Genomic DNA, 21,565 nt, shown 5'->3' with positions numbered 1-21,565 from the left:
TTTTATTTCAATAAAAATTCCTGGCAATGGGATGGAATTCCATGGAATCCCATGGGATTCTCTCATTAATATAATAATTATTGTAATTAATTTGTTATTTATTAAATGATAAAATTTGGGGAAAATGGGAGGAAAAATCCTGGGGGAATTTTGTTTTCCCAGAGTCAGCTGGATAAGGTAAAAAATGTTTGGAAAAATGAAGAAATTCCTGGGAAAAATGACAAAAAATTCATGGAAAAATGACAAAAAATCCCATTTATTTAAAGCTTTGGATTTCCAATTTTTCTGCATTCCCAAAAATATCAAGGATCCACTTTTCCTTCATTCAGAAAATTCCCAAATTCCTGAAAACAAAGATTGGAAGAAGGAGCACCTGGATCCTGGGATTTCTTCAAAATTCCCATAATTTTTATTTCAATAAAAATTCCTGGCAAACTTCCCATGGGATTCTCTCATTAATATAATAATTATTGTAATTAATCTGTTATTTATTAAATGATAAAATTTGGGGAAAATGGGAGGAAAAATCCTGGGGGAATTTTGTTTTTCCCAGAGTCACCTGGATAAGGTTTAAAATTCCTTGGAAAAATGAAGAAATTCCTGGGAAAAATGACAAAAAATTCATGGAAAAATGACAAAAATCCCATTTATTTAAAGCTTTGGATTTCCAATTCTTCATTCCCAAAAATATCAAGGATCCACTTTTCCTTCATTCAGAAAATTCCCAAATTCCTGAAAACAAAGATTGGAAGAAGGAGCACCTGGATCCTGGGATTTCTTCAAAATTCCCATAATTTTTATTTCAATAAAAATTCCTGGCAATGGGATGGAATTCCATGGAATCCCATGGGATTCTCTCATTATTATAATAATTATTGTAATTAATCTGTTATTTATTAAATGATAAAATTTGGGGAAAATGGGAGGAAAAATCCTGGGGGAATTTTGTTTTCCCAGAGTCAGTTGGATAAGGTTTAAAATTCCTTGGAAAAATGAAGAAATTCCTGGGAAAAATGACAAAAAATTCATGGAAAAATGACAAAAAATCCCATTTATTTAAAGCTTTGGATTTCCAATTTTTCTGCATTCCCAAAAATATCAAGGATCCACTTTTCCTTCATTCAGAAAATTCCCAAATTCCTGAAAACAAAGATTGGAAGAAGGAGCACCTGGATCCTGGGATTTCTTCAAAATTCCCATAATTTTTATTTCAATAAAAATTCCTGGCAATGGGATGGAATTCCATGGAATCCCATGGGATTCTGCCATTAATATAATAATTATTGTAATTAATCTGTTATTTATTAAATGATAAAATTTGGGAGAATGGGAGGAAAAAACTTGGAGGGTTTTGTTTTTCCCAGAGTCACCTGGATAAGGTTTAAAATTCCTTGGAAAAATGAAGAAATTCCTGGGAAAAATGAAAAAAAATTCATGGAAAAATGACAAAAAATCCCATTTATTTAAAGCTTTGGATTTCCAATTCTTCATTTCCAAAAAAATCAAGGAGCGCTTTCCTTAATTTAGAAAATCGGGAAAATCTTGGGAAGTTTTATTTTTCTGGATAAGAAAAAAAATCCCAGGAAAAATGAAAAAAAAAATGGGATAAAAAACTGTCAAAAATAAGATTTTTTTAGGCTATTTTTAAATTATTTCCCAAATATCCATTGGGAATATCCCAAATATTTCTTTTCCAAAGCGGAAATTCCAGCTCAGAGCACAAATCCAGCTGGGATTGGAGTTTTTATTCCAGAATTTCCGGTTGTTTTTCCTGGAATTTCCCAAAATCTGGGAGAAATCCGTGGTTTTTTTCCAAGAATTCCAAGGTGTGGGATCACCCCTGAGATCTCCCAAGGAGAAATAAAAATCTTGGAAAATCGGGAAATTTGGGAATAGCAGCTTCCGAATGGAATTGGAAAAATCCTGAGTTGGGAAAAATCTCCTGTAATTCCCAGAATTTTTTGGAGTTTTGGGATGAGCTTCCCTTCCCAGTGCAAGAAATCCCATGAAAAATCGAGTTTTCCCAAAGAAATTCTTTTTCTGGGAATTTTCCAGTGCAAAAAAAATTAATAAATAAAAACGCCATCCTGAGCAGGGAAAGGAGATTTTTCCTGGGAATTATTTACAGGAAAAGGGGGATAAAATTCCAAAAAAAACCAACAAAAACCTTGGAGATGGAAATTCCAGCCCTTCCAGTGTTTTTTGGGATCAGGAAAACCTCGGCTGGGGAGGAATTCTTCCCTTTAAAGGGATAAAATTCCCACTTTTTACAGCAGGGTTTGGTCCGGAAAATTCGGGAAAATTTGGGAAAATTTGGGAAAATTTGGGAAAATTCCGATTTTCCCCATGGATCAGGAGCTGTGGGAATTTTCCTTTGGATGGAGCCGGATCCTCTGGATGTGTTCATAGCACGACTGGGGAGGGAATAGAGAAAAAAAAACAAAATCAGGGAAAAATTTGGGAATTCTGGGATCAAATCCAGGCAGAGAATCCCTGCTGATCCCAAGGAGAATTCCAACAGAATTCAATCTCTCTGGAATTAAGGATTAGGATTTTTTTTTTTTTCCAGAATAAAATCCCAAAAATTCCGTTCCAGAAAAGTTGGAATTTTGCTGGAATTCCTGGGAAAAAAAAAATTCCTTACCTCCAGTGTTGTCAGCAGGAAGTCCAACATTCCTCCCTGGTTGGTCGGATCCATCAGATCCCGGATCAGGTGGATTTCAGCTCCCAGATGTTGGATCCTATGGAAAAACAAATCCCAAAATCCAGGAAAAACCTCAGGGCACGTGGAGGGGTTGGAATTTTGGAGAGGAGGAGGAGGAAAAGTCTGGAATTCCGGTGCTGGTGCATCTGGATCTGCTGGAGGGATCTGGGATCTCAGAATTCCAGAATCTCGGAATCCCAGAACTCCGGAATCACAGAATCCAAGAATTCCAGAATCCCAGAGGCCTGGAATTACAGATTTCCAGAATCAGAGAATTCCAGAGTCACAGAATCCAAGAATCTTGGAATCCCAGCATTCCAGAATTCCAGAACTCCAGATTCATAGAATTCCAGAATGACAGAACTCCAGGTTTCCACAATCTCAGAATCCAAGAATTCCGGAATCCCAAAAACCCGGCATCCCAGAATCACAGAAATCCATATTTCCAGATTCACAGAATTCCAGAGTCCCAGAATCCAAGAATTCCGGAATCCCAGAACTCCAGAGTCCCAGAATCACAGAACTCCAGGTTTCCAGAATCAGAGAATTCCAGAATTCCAGAATCCTGGAATCCCAGAGTCCTGGAACTCCAGATTTCCAGAATCATAGAATTCCAGAATCTCAGGATCCCAGAATTCCGGAATCCCAGAGGCCTGGAATTACAGATTTCCAGAATCAGAGAATTCCAGAGTCACAGAATCCAAGAATCTTGGAATCCCAGCATTCCAGAATTCCAGATTTCCAGAATCACAGAAATCCATATTTCCAGATTCATAGAATTCCAGACTCATAGAATCACAGAATCCAAGAATTCCAGAATCCTGGAACTCCAGAGTCCCAGAATCACAGAATTCCAGTGTCATAGAATCCAAGAATCTCGGAATCCCAGAATCCCAGCATTCCAGAACTCCTGCCTTCCAGAATCTCAGAATCCCAGAATTCTGGAATCCCAGAGTCCCAAAATCCCAGAGACCCAGAACTCCAGATTTCCAGAATCACAGAATTCCAGAGTCCCAGAATCCAAGAATTCCAGAATCCCAGAACTCCAGAGTCCCAGAATGACAGAACTCCAGGTTTCCAGAATCACAGAATTCCAGAATCCTGGAATCCCAGAGTCCTGGAACTCCATATTTCCAGAATCATAGAATTCCAGAGTCACAGAATCCAAGAATTCCAGAATCCCAGAATCCCAGAACTCCAGGTTTCCAGAATCAGAGAATTCCAGAATTCCAGAATCCCAAAATCCCAGAGACCCGGAACTCCAGATTTCCAGAATCACAGAAATCCATATTTCCAGATTCATAGAATTCCAGAGTCCCAGAATCACAGAATTCCAGAATTCTGAATCCCAGAGTCCCAAAATCCCAGAGACACGGAACTCCATATTTCCAGAATCACAGAATTCCAGAGTCACAGAATCCAAGAATTCCAGAATCCCTGAATCCCAGAATTACAGAACTCCGGAATTACAGAATCCAAGAATTCCAGAGTCCCAGAATCACAGAACTCCAGGTTTCCAGAATCAGAGAATTCCAGAATCCTGGAATCCCAGAGTCCTAGAACTCCAGATTTCCAGAATCACAGAATTCCAGAATCCCTGAATCCCAGAACTCCAGCCTTTCAGAATCCCAGAATTCTGGAATCCCAGAGTCCCAAAATCCCAGAGACCCGGAACTCCAGATTTCCAGAATCGCAGAATCCCAGAATTCCAGAATCCCGGAATCCCAGCATTCCAGAATCCCTGAACTCCAGGTTTCCAGAATCACAGAATTCCAGAATCACAGCATCCAAGGATTCCAGAATCCCAGAACTCTGGAATTACAGAATCATAGAATTCCAGAGTCACAGAATCCAAGAATTCCAGAATCCCAGAATGGCAGAACTCCAGGTTTCCAGAATCAGAGAATTCCAGAATCCTGGAATCCCAGAGTCCTGGAACTCCAGATGTTCCAGAATCAGAGAATTCCACAATCCCAGAATTCCAGAATCCCAGAATCCTGGAACTCCAGATGTTCAGAATCATAAAATTCCAGAATCTCAGCATCCAAGAATCTTGGAATCCCAGAATTCCAGAGTGTTTGGGGCTGGGAAGCTCCTTCAGGACAATCCATGAGCAGGGATTTCCCATTATCCCAATTTTTTCCAACACTTCCAGGGATGGAGGAGCCACAACTTGGGATGCTCCATCCCATGGAAATTCCAGATCCATCCACAGGAAATTCCAATTGCTGGATGGAATTTTGGATTCCTCATCTCCCAGCAGAATCCCAGCGCCCGCTGAGGGTGGAAAATTCCGGGAGAAATTCCAGAATCCCAGAATTCCAGAGCGTTTGGGGTTGGAAAGGTCCTTAAAGATGATCCATAGGCAGGGACCTCCCACAATCCCGATTTTCTGTGGGATAAGAGACGGACACTCTGGAATTCTGGGATAAAAGGAATGATTTTCCATTAAAACCTTGGAATATCATCTGGGATAAGGCACAGACAGTCTGGAATTCCGGGATAAAAGGAATCAGTTTTTCCATGAAATATCCTGTGGGATATGAGATGGACACTCTGGAATTCTGGGATAAAAGGAATGATTTTCCATGAAATATGCTTTGGGATAAGACACAGACACTCTGGAATTCTGGGATAAAAGGAATCAGTTTTTCCATGAAATATCCTTTGGGATATGAGATGGACACTCTGGAATTCTGGGATAAAAGGAATCTCATTTCCATGAAAACCCTGGAATATCCTTTGGGATAAGACACAGAGAGTCTGGAATTCTGGGATAAAAGGAATCTGATTTTCCATGAAATATCTTTTGGGATAAAACACGGACACTCTGGAATTCTGGGATAAAAAGAATGATTTTCCATGAAATATCTTTGCCATAAGACACGGACACTCTGGAATTCCAGGATAAAAGGAATCTGATTTTCCATGAAATATCCTTTGGGATAAGACACGGACACTCTGGAATTCTGGGATAACAGGAATCTGATTTTCCATGAAATATTTTGTGGGATAAGACACCGACAGTCTGGAATTCTGGGATAAAAGGAATCCCATTTCCATGAAATATCCTTTGGGATAAGACATGGACACTCTGGAATTCTGGGATGAAAGGAATCTGATTTTCCATGAAAACCCTGGAATATCCTTTGGGATAAGGCACAGACACCCTGGAATTCCAAGATAAAAGGAATCTGATTTTCCATGAAATATTTTGTGGGATAAGACACAGACTCTGGAATTCTGGGATAAACAGAATCTGATTTTCCATGAAATATCCACTGGGATAAAAGATGGACACTCTGGAATTCTGGGATAAAAGGAACCAGATTTTCCATGAAAAACCCTTTGGGATAAAACATGAACACTCTGAAATTCTGGGATAAAAAGAATCTGATTTTTCCATGAAATGGAAATCTGATTTTCCCATTAAAACCCTGGAATTCCTCTGGGATAAGACACAGACACTCCAGAATTCTGGGATAAAAGGAATCTCATTTCCATGAAATATCCTTTGGGATAAAACACGGACACTCTGGAATTCTGGGATAAAAAGAATCTGATTTTCCATGAAAACCCTGGAATATCCTTTGGGATAAGACACGGACACTCTGGAATTCCAGGATAAAAGGAATCACTTTTTCCATTAAAACCCTGGAATATTGTCTGGGATAAGAGATGGACACTCTGGAATTCCAGTATGAAAGGAATCCCATTTCCATGAAATATCCTTTGGGATAAGACACGGACACTCTGGAATTCTGGGATAAAAGGAATCTGATTTTCCATTAAAACCCTGGAATTCCTCTGGGATAAGACACAGAGACTCCAGAATTCTGGGATAAAAGGAATCTGAATTCCATGAAATATCTCTTGGGATAAAACACGGACAGTCTGGAATTCTGGGATAAAAGGAACCAGATTTTCCATGAAACATCCTTTGGGATAAAACATGAACACTCTGGAATTCTGGGATGAAAGGAACCAGATTTTCCATGAAACATGAACACTCTGGAATTCTGGGATAAAAGGAATATGAATTCCATGAAATATCCTTTGGGATAAAACATGGACACTCTGGAATTCTGGGATAAAAGGAACCAGATTTTCCATGGAACACCCTTTGGGATAAACCACGAACACTCTGGAATTCTCGGATAAAAGCAACCAGATTTTCCATGAAATATCCCTTGGGATAAAACACGGACAGTCTGGAATTCTGGGATAAAAGGAATCTCATTCCCTTGAAACATCCTTTGGGATAAAACACAAACACTCTGGAATTCTGGGATAAAAGGAACCAGATTTTCCATGAAAAATTCTCTGAGACAAAACACAAACACTCTGGAATTCTGGGATAAAAGGAATCTGATTTTCCATGAAATGGAAATCTGATTTTCCCATTAAAACCCTGGAATTCCTCTGGGATAAGACACAGACACTCTGGAATTCTGGGATAAAAGCAACCAGATTTTCCATGAAATATCCCTTGGGATAGAACATGAACACTCTGGAATTCTGGGATAAAAAGAACCAGATTTTCCATGAAAAATTCTTTGGGATAAAACTTGAACACTCTGGAATTCTGAGATAAAAGGAACGAGATTTTCCATGGAAAACCCTTTGGGATAAAACATGAACACTCTGGAATTCTCGGATAAAAGCAACCAGATTTTCCATGAAATATCCTTTGGGATAAGACACGGACACTCTGGAATTCTGGGATGAAAGGAACCAGATTTTCCATGAAACACTCTTTGGGATGAAACACTCTGGAATTCTGGGATAAAAGGAATCTGAATTCCATGAAATATCCTTTGGGATAAAACATGAAACACTCCAGAATTCTGGGATAAAAGGAACCAGATTTTCCATGAAAAATTCTTTGAGACAAAACACGAACACTCTGGAATTCTGGGATAAAAGGAACCAGATTTTCCATGGAACATGAACACTCTGGAATTCTGGGATAAAAGGAATCTGAATTCCATGAAATATCCTTTGGGATAAAACATGGACACTCTGGAATTCTAGGATAAAAGGAATCTGATTTTCCATGAAATATCCACTGGGATAAAAGATGGACACTCTGGAATTCTGGGATAAAAGGAATCTCATTCCCATGAAATATACTTTGGGATAGAACATGAACACTTTGGAATTCTGGGATAAAAGGAACCAGATTTTCCATGAAAAATTCTCTGAGACAAAACACAAACACTCTGGAATTCTGGGATGAAAGGAACCAGATTTTCCATGAAAAACCCTTTGGGATAAAACATGAACACTCTGGAATTCTGGGGTGAAAGGAACCAGATTTTCCATGAAAAACCCTTTGGGATAAAACACGGACACTCCAGAATTCTGGGATAAAAGGAACCAGATTTTCCATGAAAAATTCTTTGAGACAAAACACGAACACTCTGGAATTCTGGGATAAAAGGAACCAGATTTTCCATGGAACATCCTTTGGGATGAAACACGAACACTCCAGAATTCTGGGATGAAAAGAAGCAGATTTTCCATGGAAAACCCTTTGGGATAAAACACGAACACTCCAGAATTCTGGGATGAAAGGAACCAGATTTTCCATGAAATATCCCTTGGCATAAAACACAGACACTGTGGAATTCTGGGATAAAAGGAACCAGATTTTCCATGGAACATCCTTTGGGATAAAACACGGACAGTCTGGAATTCTGGGATGAAAGGAACCAGATTTTCCATGGAAAACCCTTTGGGATAAAACACGGACACTCCGGAATTCTGGGATAAAAGGAACCAGATTTTCCATGAAAAACCCTTTGGGATAAAACACTCTGGAATTCTGGGATAAAAGGAATCTCATTCCCTTGAAATATACTTTGGGATAAAACATGAACACTCTGGAATTCTGGGATGAAAGGAATCTGATTTTCCATGAAGTGGAAATCTGATTTTCCCATTAAAACCCTGGAATTCCTCTGGGATAAGACACAGAGACTCCAGAATTCTGGGATAAAAGTAATCTGAATTCCATGAAATATCCCTTGGGATAAAACACGGACAGTCTGGAATTCTGGGATAAAAGGAACCAGATTTTCCATGAAAAACCCTTTGGGATAAAACATGAACACTCTGGAATTCTGGGGTGAAAGGAACCAGATTTTCCATGAAAAACCCTTTGGGATAAAACACTCTGGAATTCTGGGATAAAAGGAACCAGATTTTCCATGGAACATCATTTGGGATAAAACACGGACACTCCAGAATTCCGGGATAAAAAGAATCTGATTTTCCCATTAAAACCCTGGAATTCCTCTGGGATAAGACACAGAGACTCCAGAATTCTGGGATGAAAAGAAGCAGATTTTCCATGGAAAACCCTTTGGGATAAAACACGAACACTCCAGAATTCCATCCGCACTTTACATCCCCAAAAACCCAACCGCGCCTCTGAAAAAGAAAACCCAAAAAAACCCCAAAAACCCCAACACATCCAACCACAAATCCCCAAAAGTTTTCCCTGGAATCCTTCCGGCTGGGAACATTCCAGAGGGAGGGAATGGCGCTCACTTGGCGCGGGACACGACGAAGACGAGCAGGGGCAGGAGGTCGTCCATGGGCAGCCGGCGCGACACCGCCCGCTCCAGCTCCTCGCACGTGCGGCGCACGATCTCCAGCTTCTCCCGAGGATCCACCGTGGTGCTGCGGCGGGAAAACAAATGTGGAAAAGCTGCACCCGGAAAAACGGGATTATGGAAAAAAAATTAGGGATGAAAGGATTGATGGGTTGGTTCCGAAGGGTGGAGGAAAGAGGAGGCACCGAGGTTGGGCCAGGAGATGTTCCAGGGTGGAATGGGACATTCCTGGTGTCTCCAATGTTGGATGGGACATCCCAGGTGTCTCAAATATGGAATAGGACATTCATGGGATTTCCCATTTGGAATGGGACATTCCTGGAGATTCTCTTCTGGAGGATCTCCAGCTTCTCCCTGGAATCCACCATCATGCTGGGGCGGGAAAACAGACAGGTAAAAGCTGCATCCGGAAAAACGGGATTATGGAAAAAAAATTAGGGATGAAAGGATTGATGGGTTGGATCCAAAGGGTGGAGGAAAGAGGAAGCACCAAGAGAAGCCAGGGACAGGAGATGTTCCAGGGTGGAATGGGACATTCCTGGTGTCTCCAATGTTGGATGGGACATCCCAGGTGTCTCAAATATGGAATAGGACATTCATGGGATTTCCCATTTGGAATGGGACACTCCTGGTGTCTCTCATATGAAATGGGACATTCCTAGGATCTCCCATATTGAATGGGACACTCCCGGAGATCCCCTTCTGGAGGATCTCCAGCTTCTCCCACAGGTCCACCGTGGTGCTGCGGCGGGAAAACACACAGGGAAAAGCTGCACCCGGAAAAATGGGATTTGGGAAAAAAAATTAGGGATGAAAGGATTGATGGGTTGGCTCCAAAGGGTGGAGGAAAGAGGAAGCACCGAGGTTGGGCCAGGAGATGTTCCAGGGTGGAATGGGACATTCCTGGTGTCTCAAAATATGGAATAGGACATTCTTGGGATCTCTGAAGTGGAATAGGACACTCCTGGTGTCTCCCATATGGAATGCGACATTCCTGGTGTCTCCCATATTGAATGGGACACTCCTGGAGATCCCCTTCTGGAGGATCTCCAGCTTCTCCCGAGGATCCACCGTGGTGCTGCGGCGGGAAAACAGACAGGGAAAAGCTGCACCCGGAAAAACGGGATTATGGAAAAAAAATTCGGGATGAAAGGATTGATGGGTTGGCTCCAAAGGGTGGAGGAAAGAGGAAGCACCGAGGTTGGGCCAGGAGATGTTCCAGGGTGGAATGGGACATTCCTGGTGTCTCCAGTGTTGGATGGGACATCCCAGGTGTCTCAAATGTTGGATGGGACATTCCTGGTGTCTCAAATATGGAATAGGACATTCATGGGATTTCCCATATGGAATGGGACATTCCTGGTGTCTCAAATATGGAATAGGACATTCCTGGGATCTCCCATATGGAATGGGACACTCCTGGTGTCTCTCATATGGAATGGGACACTCCTGGTGTCTCTCATATGGAATAGGATATTCCCGGAGATTCTCTTCTGGAGGATCTCCAGCTTCTCCCGAGGATCCACCGTGGTGCTGCGGCGGGAAAACAGACAGGGAAAAGCTGCACCCGGAAAAACGGGATTTGGGAAAAAAAATTAGGGATGAAAGGATTGATGGGTTGGTTCCAAAGGGTGGAGGAAAGAGGAGGCACCGAGGTTGGGCCAGGAGATGTTCCAGGGTGGAATGGGACATTCCTGGATCTCCAATATTGGATGGGACACTCCTGGTGTCTCCAATGTTGGATGGGACATTCCTGGTGTCTCAAATATGGAATGGGACATTCCTGGGATCTCTGAAGTGGAATAGGACATTCCTAGAGTCTCTCATATGGAATGGGACATTCCTGGAGATCCTCTTCTGGAGGATCTCCAGCTTCTCCCACGGATCCACCGTGGTGCTGCGGCGGGAAAACACACAGGGAAAAGCTGCACCCGGAAAAACGGGATTACGGAAAAAAAATTAGGGATGAAAGGATTGATGGGTTGGTTCTGAAGGGTGGAGGAAGGAGGAGGCAACAAGAGATGTCAGGGCCAGGAGATGTTCCAGGGTGGAATGGGACATTCCTGGTGTCTCCAATGTTGGATGGGACATTCCTGGTGTCTCACATATGGAATAGGACATTCCTGGGATTTCCCATATGGAATGGGACACTCTTGGTGTCTCCCATATGGAATGGGACATTCCCGGAGATCCCCTTCTGGAGGATCTCCAGCTTCTCCCACAGATCCACCGTGGTGCTGCGGCGGGAAAACAGATGTGGAAAAGCTGCACCCGGAAAAACGGGATTTGGGAAAAAAAATTCGGGATGAAAGGATTGATGGGTTGGTTCCGAATGGTGGAGGAAAGAGGAGGCACCGAGGTTGGGCCAGGAGATGTTCCAGGGTGGAATGGGACATTCCTGGTGTCTCCCATATGGAATGGGACATTCCTGGAGATTCTCCTCTGGAGGATCTCCAGCTTCTCCCATGGATCCACTGTGGGGCTGTGGGGGTAAAAGAGAAGTGGAAAAGCAGCACCCGGAAAAATGGGGTTTCATTAAAAAAAATATATATAAATTAGGGATTAAGGGATTTCAGGAGATTTGGAGTTCATGGGTTGGCTCCAAAGGGTGGAGGAAAGAGAAGGAACAAGAGCCGGGGCCAGGAGATGTTCCAGGGTGGAATGGGACATTCCTGGTGTCTCCAATGTTGGATGGGACATTCCTGGTGTCTCAAATATGGAATGGGACATTCCTGGGATTTCCCATATGGAATGGGACACTCCTGGTGTCTCTCATATGGAATGGGACATTCCTGGTGTCTCCCATATGGAATGGGACATTCCTGGAGATCCTCTTCTGGAGGATCTCCAGCTTCTCCCGCGGATCCACCGTGGTGCTGCGGCGGGAAAACAGACAGGGAAAAGCTGCACCCGGGAAAGCGGGATTCGGGAAAAAAAATTAGGGATAAAAGGATTGATGGGTTGGTTCCGAACGGTGGAGGAAAGAGGAAGCACCGAGGTTGGGCCAGGAGATGTTCCAGGGTGGAATGGGACATTCCTGGTGTCTCCAATGTTGGATGGGACATTCCTGGTGCCTCAAATGTGGAATAGGACATTCATGGGATTTCCCATATGGAATGGGACATTCCTGGTGTCTCTCATATGGAATGGGACATTCCTGGAGATCCCCTTCTGGAGGATCTCCAGCTTCTCCCACGGATCCACCGTGGTGCTGCGGCGGGAAAACAGACGGGGAAAAGCTGCACCCGGGAAAGCGGGATTTAGGGAAAAAAAATTCGGGATGAAAGGATTGATGGGTTGGTTCCAAAGGGTGGAGGAAAGAGAAGGAACAAGAGCCAAGGCCAGGAGATGTTCCAGGGTGGAATGGGACATTCCTGGTGTCTCCAGTGTTGGATGGGACATCCCAGGTGTCTCAAATATGGAATAGGACATTCATGGGATCTCCCACATTGAATGGGACACTCCTGGTGTCTCCCATATTGAATGGGACATTCCTGGAGATTCTCCTCTGGAGGATCTCCAGCTTCTCCCACAGATCCACCGTGGTGCTGTGGTGGGATAACAGACGTGGAAAAGCTGCACCCGGAAAAACGGGATTATGGAAAAAAAATTCGGGATGAAAGGATTGATGGGTTGGTTCCAAAGGGTGGAGGAAAGAGAAGGAACAAGAGCCGGGGCCAGGAGATGTTCCAGGGTGGAATGGGACACTCCTGGATCTCCAATATTGGATGGGACATTCCTGGTGTCTCAAATATGGAATGGGACATTCCTGGGATTTCCCATTTGGAATGGGACACTCCTGGTGTCTCTCATATGGAATGGGACACTCCTGGTGTCTCTCATATGGAATAGGATATTCCTGGAGATCCCCTTCTGGAGGATCTCCAGCTTCTCCCGAGGGTCCACCGTGGTGCTGCGGCGGGAAAACAAACGTGGAAAAGCTGCACCCGGAAAAACGGGATTTAGGGAAAAAAAATTCGGGATGAAAGGATTGATGGGTTGGCTCCAAAGGGTGAAGGAAAGAGGAGGCACCAAGAGAAGCCAGGGACAGGAGATGTTCCAGGGTGGAATGGGACACTCCTGGATCTCCAATATTGGATGGGACACTCCTGGTGTCTCCAATGTTGGATGGGACATTCCTGGTGTCTCCCATATGGATTGGGACATTTGAGGATTTCAGGAATTCTGAGCTCTTTTTGGAGCTGGGCTCCAAGGCTTTGGAACCCCTCAGGGAATGTTGGAATATTTTCCCTCCGTGCTGATGCTGAGCTCGTCTGCTTTGCCTCAAAATCCAAACTGGAACAACTGAAAATCATGGAATCATGGAATTTTTGGGGTTGGATGGGATCCTAAAGAACATCCAGTCCCAACCCCATGGGCAGGGACACCTCCCACTGTCCCAGGTGATCCAAGTGTCCAACCTTGGACATTTCCATGGATCCAGGGGCAGCCACAGCTGCTCTGGGAATCCCATCCCAGCCCCTCCCCACATTCCCAGCCAGGAATTCCTTCCCAGGGAATTTCTGTGGGAAGAGGAGACGCTGAGCAGGGAATTGCTGGATTTCATTATCGACGTCTTCATGAAATTTTGGAGGAAAAAAAATTCCATGGAATTCGCTTTGAACCAGAAAGCACATCCCAAACAACTTTTCCTTGAATAATGAATGGAATGGCCCGGGAATGCTTTCGAAACAGGTACAAATTCCTGGCATTTCCCAAAAATAAATCCCTGGATTTGAGCGGGAAGAGCCGGGCAGGGACTCACATGAGCTTCTGCAGGCACTCGGTGGCCGACAGGAAACATTTGTCCTTGATCAGGGAGCGCCTCTGGAAAAGAGACAGGGACACCTTTGGAATGATCCCAGAGCCATCCCACAAAACCTCCGTGGAAATCCACGGGCGGAGCCGACCATGGAGCTCGGATTCCTGGGATTCGCCGGGAGAAGCTCTGTCCCCATCCAAGCCCAATTCCGTGTCCCATTCCCATTCCCGGCTGGCTCCCAGGGTTTTCCTTACCTGGTTGGAGGTCAGGGTGAGGTCTTTGAGAGGCCACAGGTGCCTGGGAAGGGAAAAGCAGGAATTAGGGCGGATTCCATCCCGAATCCCGTCGGTTCTTCCATCTCCTCCTCCAAGGCGCTGCCAAAGCCTCGGAGGCTCCGTTTGCTCCTCTCCCGGTCCTGCTCCAGGTGGGATTTGCCTCAGGAACCTGGGAGCTCCATCCCATGGATCCACTTCCCTCAGTTCCCATCCCATGGATCCACTTCCCTCAGTTCCCATCCCATGGATCCACTTCCCTCAGAGCTCCCATCCCATGGATCCACTTCCATCCATCCCATGGATCCACTTCCCTGGGAGCTCCTTCCCATGGATCCACTTCCATCCATCCCATGGATCCACTTCCATCAGTTCCCATCCCATGGATCCACTTCCATTAGAACTCCATCCCATGGATCCACTTCTTTCAATTCCATGGATCCACTTCCCTGGTGCCTCCATCCCATGGATCCACTTCCCTGAGAATTCCATTCCATGGATCCATCTCCCAGGGAGTCTCCGTCCCATGGATCCACTTCCATCCATCCTATGGATCCATATCCCTGGGAGCCTCTGTCCCATAGATCCACTTCCCTGGGTGTCTCCATCCCATGGATCCACTTCCCTCAGTTCCCATCCCATGGATCCACTTCCATGGGAGATCCCATTCCATGGATCCACCTCCCTGGGTGCCTCCATGCCATGGATCCAATTCCCTGGGAGATCCCATTCCAGGGATCCACCTCCCTGGGTGCCTCCATGCCGTGGATCCAATTCCCTGGGAGATCCCATTCCAGGGATCCACCTCCCTGGGTGCCTCCATGCCATGAATCCAATTCCCTGGGAATTCCAGCCCATGGATCCACTTGCATCAGAGCTCCATTCCCATGGATCCACTTCCATCAGAACTCCATCCCATGGATCCACTTCCCTGGCAGCTCCCACTCCATGGATCCACTTCCATCCATCCCATGGATCCACTTCTATCAGAGCTCCCATCCCATGGATCCACTTCCCTGGGAGTTCCCATTCCATGGATCCACTTCCCTCCATCCCATGGATCCACTTCTATCAGAGCTCCCATCCCATGGATCCACTTCCCTGGGAGATCCCATTCCAGGGATCCACCTCCCTGGGTGCCTCCATGCCATGGATCCAATTCCCTGGGAATTCCAGCCCATGGATCCACTTCCATCAGAGCTCCATTCCATGGATCCACTTCCCTGGAAGACTCCATCCCCATGGATCCACTTCCATCACAGGTCCCATCCCATGGATCCACTTCCCTCCATCCCATGGATCCACTTCTATCAGAGCTCCCATCCCATGGATCCACTTCTCTCCATTTCATGGATCCACTTCCCTGGGAGATCCCATTCCAGGGATCCACTTCCCTGGAAGACTCCATCCCCATGGATCCACTTCCCTCAGAGATCCCATCCCATGGATCCACTTCCATCCCATGGATCCACTTCCCTGGGAGTTCCCATCCCATGGATCCACTTCCCTGGGAATTCCATCCCATGGATTCATATCCCTAGGTGCCTCCATCCTCATGGATCCACTTCTTTCCATCCCATGGATCCATACCTCTGGGAGATCCCATCCCATAGATCCAATTCCCTGAGAGTTCCCATCCCATGGATCCACTTCCCTTGGAGAACCCATCCCATGGTTCCATTTCCATCAGAGCTCCCACTCCATGGATCCACTTCCATCCATCCCATGGATCCACTTCCATCACAGCTCCCATCCCATGGATCCACTTCCCTGGAAACCTCCATCCCCATGGATCCATCTCCCAGGGAGTTCCCATCCCATGGATCCACTTCCCTGGGAATTCCAGCCCATGGATCCAGTTCCCTCCATCCCATGGATCCACTTCCCTAGGAGATCCCATTCTTTGAATCCCCTTCCCTGGGAGCTCCCACTCCATGGATCCACTTCCCTCCATCCCATGGATCCACTTCCATCCATCCCATGGATCCACTTCCATCACAGCTCCCATCCCATGGATCCACTTCCCTAGGAGATCCCATCAGAGTTTGCGTTCCTCAGGGATGATCCTGGGACAATCCATGAGAAATTTCGTCACTTTTGGATCCAATTCCTCTCATTTCTTTTGGAAGGAATCCAATTGAGACCCTGGATCTGCTGTGCCCCTGAAATCCCGGAGGAAAATTCCCAAGCTGCTTCCCGTCACTTCCAGAGGTGGATCCGGGAGCAGGAATGGATGAGGGAAACACCTGCCTCCACTTTTCCCATCTTTTCAGTCAGTATTCCCACATTTTAACAGGGAATACCCTGGAATGAACATTCCTTTTCCAAGATATTTATCAATTCCGGATGATTCGGAGCAAAAAAAGTTGGGAATTTTCCACACAAAAATTAGTGAGGATAACAGCAGTTTTCCTTCCAACCAAACACTCCCAAATGGGAATTCTGGGAGAAACTCCAGTGAAAAAAACTGGGAAAAACCAATGCTGGATTCATCAAAAACTCAACCCTTCCGGGATTTTCCCTGGGGGATGGAAAAATCCCGCTTACTTCTGCACATCCAGGAATTCCAGGAGCTGGATATCCGGGAAGAGGCTGAGCTCCACGATTCCCTGGCAGTAGAGCTCGTCCTGGCGCTGGTGCTGGAGCATGTAGAGCATGGAGAGCTCGGGATAGAATCCCGGCAGGATCAGCGGCAGCACCAGGCTGGGGCCCTTCCCGGCGCTGGAAAACAGGGAAAAAAACCTGGGATTTTCCAGGGAAATCCACGTGGATATTCCCAAATCTACGAGGGCATTTCCGAGGGGTTCTCCGTGGTTTTTTGCTCTTCCGAGCTTGGCACGGTTGGGTTGTGGTGGCCACGAGTTGGTCCAGGAGAGGAGCCAGGGAATTCACTGGGAAAAACTTGGAGCTCCAGATCTCCAGAGTCACTGAGAAAACCTGAAGCTCCAGGAGATCTTGGAGTCCCTGGGAAAAACCTGGAGCAGCAGGGGATGTCCAGGAAATTCACTGGAAAAAACCAGGAGCTCCAGATCTCTGGAGTCATCAGGAAAAATCTGGAGCTCCAGGAGATGTTTGGAGTCCCTGGGAAAGCTGGGACCAGCAGGAGATCTCCAGGATATTCAATGGAGAAACCTGGAGCTCCAGACCTCTGGAGTTACCAGGAAAACCTGGAGTTCCAGGAGATCTTTGTAGTCCCTGGGAAAACCTGGAGCAGCAGGAGATGTCCAGGAAATTCAGTGGGAGAAACCTGGAGCTCCAGATCTCCAGAGTCACTGGGAAATCTTGGAGTCACCAGGAAAATCTGGAGCAGCAGCAGATCTCCAGGAAATTCATTGGGAAAAACCGAGAGCTCCAGATCTCCAGCGTCACCAGGAAAAACCCGAGGCTCCAGGAAATCTTTGGAGCTACCGGGAAAAACCTGGACCAGCAGGAGATCTCCAGGAAATTCACTGGGAGACACCTGGAGCTCCAGACCTCTGGAGTCACTGGGAAAATGTGGAGCTCCAGGAGATCTTGGAGTCACCAGGAAAACCTGGAGCTCCAGGAGATTTCCAGGAAATTCACTGGAAAAAAACAGGAGCTCAAGATCTCCGGAGTCATCAGGAAAACTTGGAGCTCCAGGAGATCTTCGGAATCCCTGGGAAAACCTGGAGCAGCAGGAGATGTCCAGGAAATTCATTGGGAGACACCTGGAGTGCTCCAGATCTCTGGAGTCACTGGGAAAATTTGGAGCTCCAGGAGATCTTTGGAATCCCTGGGAAAGCCGGGAGCAGCAGGGGATATCCAGGGAATTCACTGGGAAAAACCAGGAGCTCAATATCTCTGGAGTCATCAGGAAAACCTGGAGCTCCAGGAGATCTTTGGAGTTTCTGGGAAAACCTGGAGCAGCAGGAGATCTCCAGGAAATTCAATGGGAGAAACCTGGAGGTCCAAATCTCCGGAGTCACCAGGAAAACCTGGAGCTCCAGATCTCCAGAGCCCCCGGGAAAACTTGGAGCTCCAGGAGATCTTGGAGTCACCAGGAAAACCTGGAGCTCCAGGAGATGTCCAGGGAGTTCACTTGGAGAAACCTGGAGTGCTCCAGATCTCTGGAATCACCAGGAAAACCTGGAGCTCCAGGAGATCTTTGGAGTTTCTGGGAAAACCAGGAACAGCAGGAGATCTCCAGGAAATTCACTGGGAAAAACCTGGAGCTCCAGACCTCTGGAGTCATCAGGAAAAACCTGGAGCTCCAGGAGATGTTTGGAGCCGCTGGGAAAAACCTGGAGCTCCAGATCTCCAGAGCCCCTGGGAAAACTTGGAGCTCCAGGAGATCTTTGGAGTTTCTGGGAAAACCAGGAACAGCAGGAGATCTCCAGGGAATTCACTGGGAGAAACCTGGAGGTCCAAATCTCCAGAGTCACCAGGAAAACCTGGAGCTCCAGGAGATTTCCAGGAAATTCACTGGAAAAAAACAGGAGCTCAAGATCTCCGGAGTCATCAGGAAAACTTGGACCTCCAGGAGATCTTTGGAGTTTCTGGGAAAACCAGGAACAGCAGGAGATCTCGAGGAAATTCAATGGGAGAAACCTGGAGCTCCAGATCCCTGGAGTCACCAGGAAAACCTGGAGCTCCAGGAGATCTCCAGAGTCCCTGGGAAAACCTGTAGCAGCAGGGGATCTCCAGGAAATTCACTGGGAAAAACCTGGAGCTCCAGATCTCCAGAGTCATCAGGAAAAACCCGAGGCTCCAGGAAATCTTTGGAGCTACCGGGAAAAACCTGGAGCAGCAGGAGATCTCCAGGAAATTCACTGGGAGAAACCTGGAGCTCCAGACCTCTGGAGTCACTGGGAAAACTTGGAGCTCCAGGAGATCTTGGAGTCACAGGAAAACCCGGAGCTCCAGGAGATGTCCAGGGAGTTCACTTGGAGAAACCTGGAGTGCTCCAGATCTCTGGAATCATCAGGAAAACCTGGAGCTCCAGATGATGTTTGGAGTCTCTGGGAAAACTTAGAGCAGCAGGAGATCTCCAGGAAATTCACTGGGAGAAACTTGGAGCTCCAGATCCCTGGAGTCACCAGGAAAAACTTGGAGCTCCAGGAGATGTTTGGAGTCCCTGGGAAAAACCTGGAGCTCCAGATCTCCAGAGCCACTGGGAAAACCTGAAGCTCCAGGAGATCTTGGAGTCACAGGAAAACCCAGAGCTCCAGGAGATGTCCAGGGAATTCATTGGGAGAAACCTGGAGTGCTCCAGATCTCTGGAGTCATCAGGAAAACCTGGAGCTCCAGGAGATGTTTGGAATCCCTGGAAAAACCTGGAGCAGCTGGGGATTTCCAGGAAATTCACTGGGAAAAACCTGGAGTTCCAGATGTCCAGAGTCACTGGGAAAACCTGAAGCTCCAGGAGATCTTGGAGTCACCAGGAAAACCTGGAGCTCCAGGAGATGTCCAGGGAATTCACTTGGAGAAACCTGGAGTGCTCCAGATCTCTGGAATCACCAGGAAAACCTGGAGCTCCAGGAGATCTCAAGGAAATTCAATGGGAGAAACCTGGAGCTCCAGACCTCTGGAGTCACTGGGAAAATTTGGAGCTCCAGGAGATCTTGGAGTCACCAGGAAAACCTGGAGCTCCAGGAGATCTCAAGGAAATTCAGTGGGAGAAACCTGGAGCTCCAGACCTCTGGAGTCACTGGGAAAACTTGGAGCTCCAGGAGATCTTGGAGTCACAGGAAAACCCGGAGCTCCAGGAGATGTCCAGGAAATTAACTGGAAAAAAACAGGAGCTCCAGATCTCCGGAGTCATCAGGAAAACTTGGAGCTCCAGGAGATCTTTGAAATCCCTGGAAAAATCTGGAGCAGCTGGGGATCTCGAGGAAATTCAATGGGAGAAACCTGGAGGTCCAAATCTCCAGAGTCACCAGGAAAACCTGGAGCTCCAGGAGATCTTTGGAATCCCTGGGAAAATCTGGAGCAGCAGGGGATGTCCAGGACATTCACTGGGAGAAACCTGGAGCTCCAGATCTCCAGAGTCACTGGGAAAACCTGAGGCTCCAGGAGATGTTTGGAGTCCCTGGAAAAGTCAGGACCAGCAGGAGATCTCCAGGAAATTCAATGGGAGACACCTGGAGCTCCAGACCTCTGGAGTCACCAGGGAAAACTTGGAACTCCAGGAGATCTTGGAGTCACAGGAAAACCCGGAGCTCCAGGAGATGTCCAGGGAGTTCACTTGGAGAAACCTGGAGTGCTCCAGATCTCTGGAATCATCAGGAAAACCTGGAGCTCCAGGAGATCTTCGGAATCCCTGGGAAAACCTGGAGCAGCAGGAGATGTCCAGGGAATTCACTAGGAAAAACCTGGAGCTCCAGATCTCCACGGGATGGGCGCTCCAATGGAAGCGGAGTCACCAGGAAGAACCTGGAGATCTTTGGAGGCCCTGGGAAAGCCAGGAGCAGGAGGGGATCTCCAGGAAATTCACTGGGATAAACCTGGAGCTCCAGATCTCCAGAGCCCCTGGGAAAACCTGAAGCTCCAGGAGATCTTGGAGTCCCTGGGAAAAACCTGGAGCAGCAGGAGATGTCCAGGAAATTCAAGGGGGGGCACCTGGAGCTCCAGACCTCTGGAGTCACTGGGAAAACTTGGAGCTCCAGGAGATCTTGGAGTCACAGGAAAACCCGGAGCTCCAGGAGATGTCCAGGGAATTCACTGGGAGAAACCTGGAGCTCCAGGAGATCTTGGAGTCACCAGGAAAACCTGGAGCTCCAGGAGATCTTTGGAATCCCTGGGAAAATCTGGAGCAGCTGGGGATCTCCAGGAAATTCACTGGGAGAAACCTGGAGGTCCAGACCTCTGGAGTCATCAGGAAAAACTTGGAGCTCCAGATCTCCGGAGTCATCAGGAAAACCTGGAGCTCCAGGAGATCTTTGGAGTTCCTGGGAAAACCGGGACCAGCAGGAGATTCTCCAGGAAATTCACTGGGAGAAACCTGGAGCTCCAGATCTCCAGAGTCACTGGGAAATCTTGGAGTCACCAGGAAAATCTGGAGCAGAAGGAGATCTCCAGGAAATTCACTGGGAAAAACCTGGAGCTCCAGATCTCCAGAGTCACCAGGAAAAACCTGGAGCTCCAGGAGAATGTTTGGAGCCGCTGGGAAAAACCTGGAGCTCCAGGAGATCTCCAGGAAATTCACTGGGAGAAACCTGGAGCTCCAGATCCCTGGAGTCACCAGGAA

The 21,565-nt window shown here is 46.6% G+C and overlaps 1 protein-coding gene across 1 annotated transcript in view; it reads right to left on the bottom strand.

Annotated features, from left to right (window-relative positions):
• Nucleotides 1–207: 207 nt before the first annotated feature.
• The window catches only part of ALS2CL (ALS2 C-terminal like), a 100,312-nt gene continuing 78,954 nt past the window's right edge, over nucleotides 208–21,565 (bottom strand). The window contains exons 21-26 of the mRNA XM_064703754.1: nucleotides 16,906–17,079; nucleotides 14,341–14,383; nucleotides 14,090–14,151; nucleotides 9,260–9,391; nucleotides 2,645–2,741; nucleotides 208–2,414 (exon numbers count right to left, since the gene is read on the bottom strand). Coding sequence (XP_064559824.1) covers nucleotides 2,352–2,414; nucleotides 2,645–2,741; nucleotides 9,260–9,391; nucleotides 14,090–14,151; nucleotides 14,341–14,383; nucleotides 16,906–17,079 — 571 coding nt within the window. The 3' untranslated portion in view covers nucleotides 208–2,351. The remainder of the gene's footprint in view (nucleotides 2,415–2,644; nucleotides 2,742–9,259; nucleotides 9,392–14,089; nucleotides 14,152–14,340; nucleotides 14,384–16,905; nucleotides 17,080–21,565) is intronic.

This window comes from Zonotrichia leucophrys, chromosome 2 (assembly GCF_028769735.1).
Source record: "Zonotrichia leucophrys gambelii isolate GWCS_2022_RI chromosome 2, RI_Zleu_2.0, whole genome shotgun sequence".
In the NCBI taxonomy this organism is placed as follows: Eukaryota; Metazoa; Chordata; class Aves; order Passeriformes; family Passerellidae; genus Zonotrichia; species Zonotrichia leucophrys.
The sequence above is the reverse complement of the archived record's forward strand: the minus strand, read 5'-3'. Positions and strand labels throughout refer to the sequence as shown.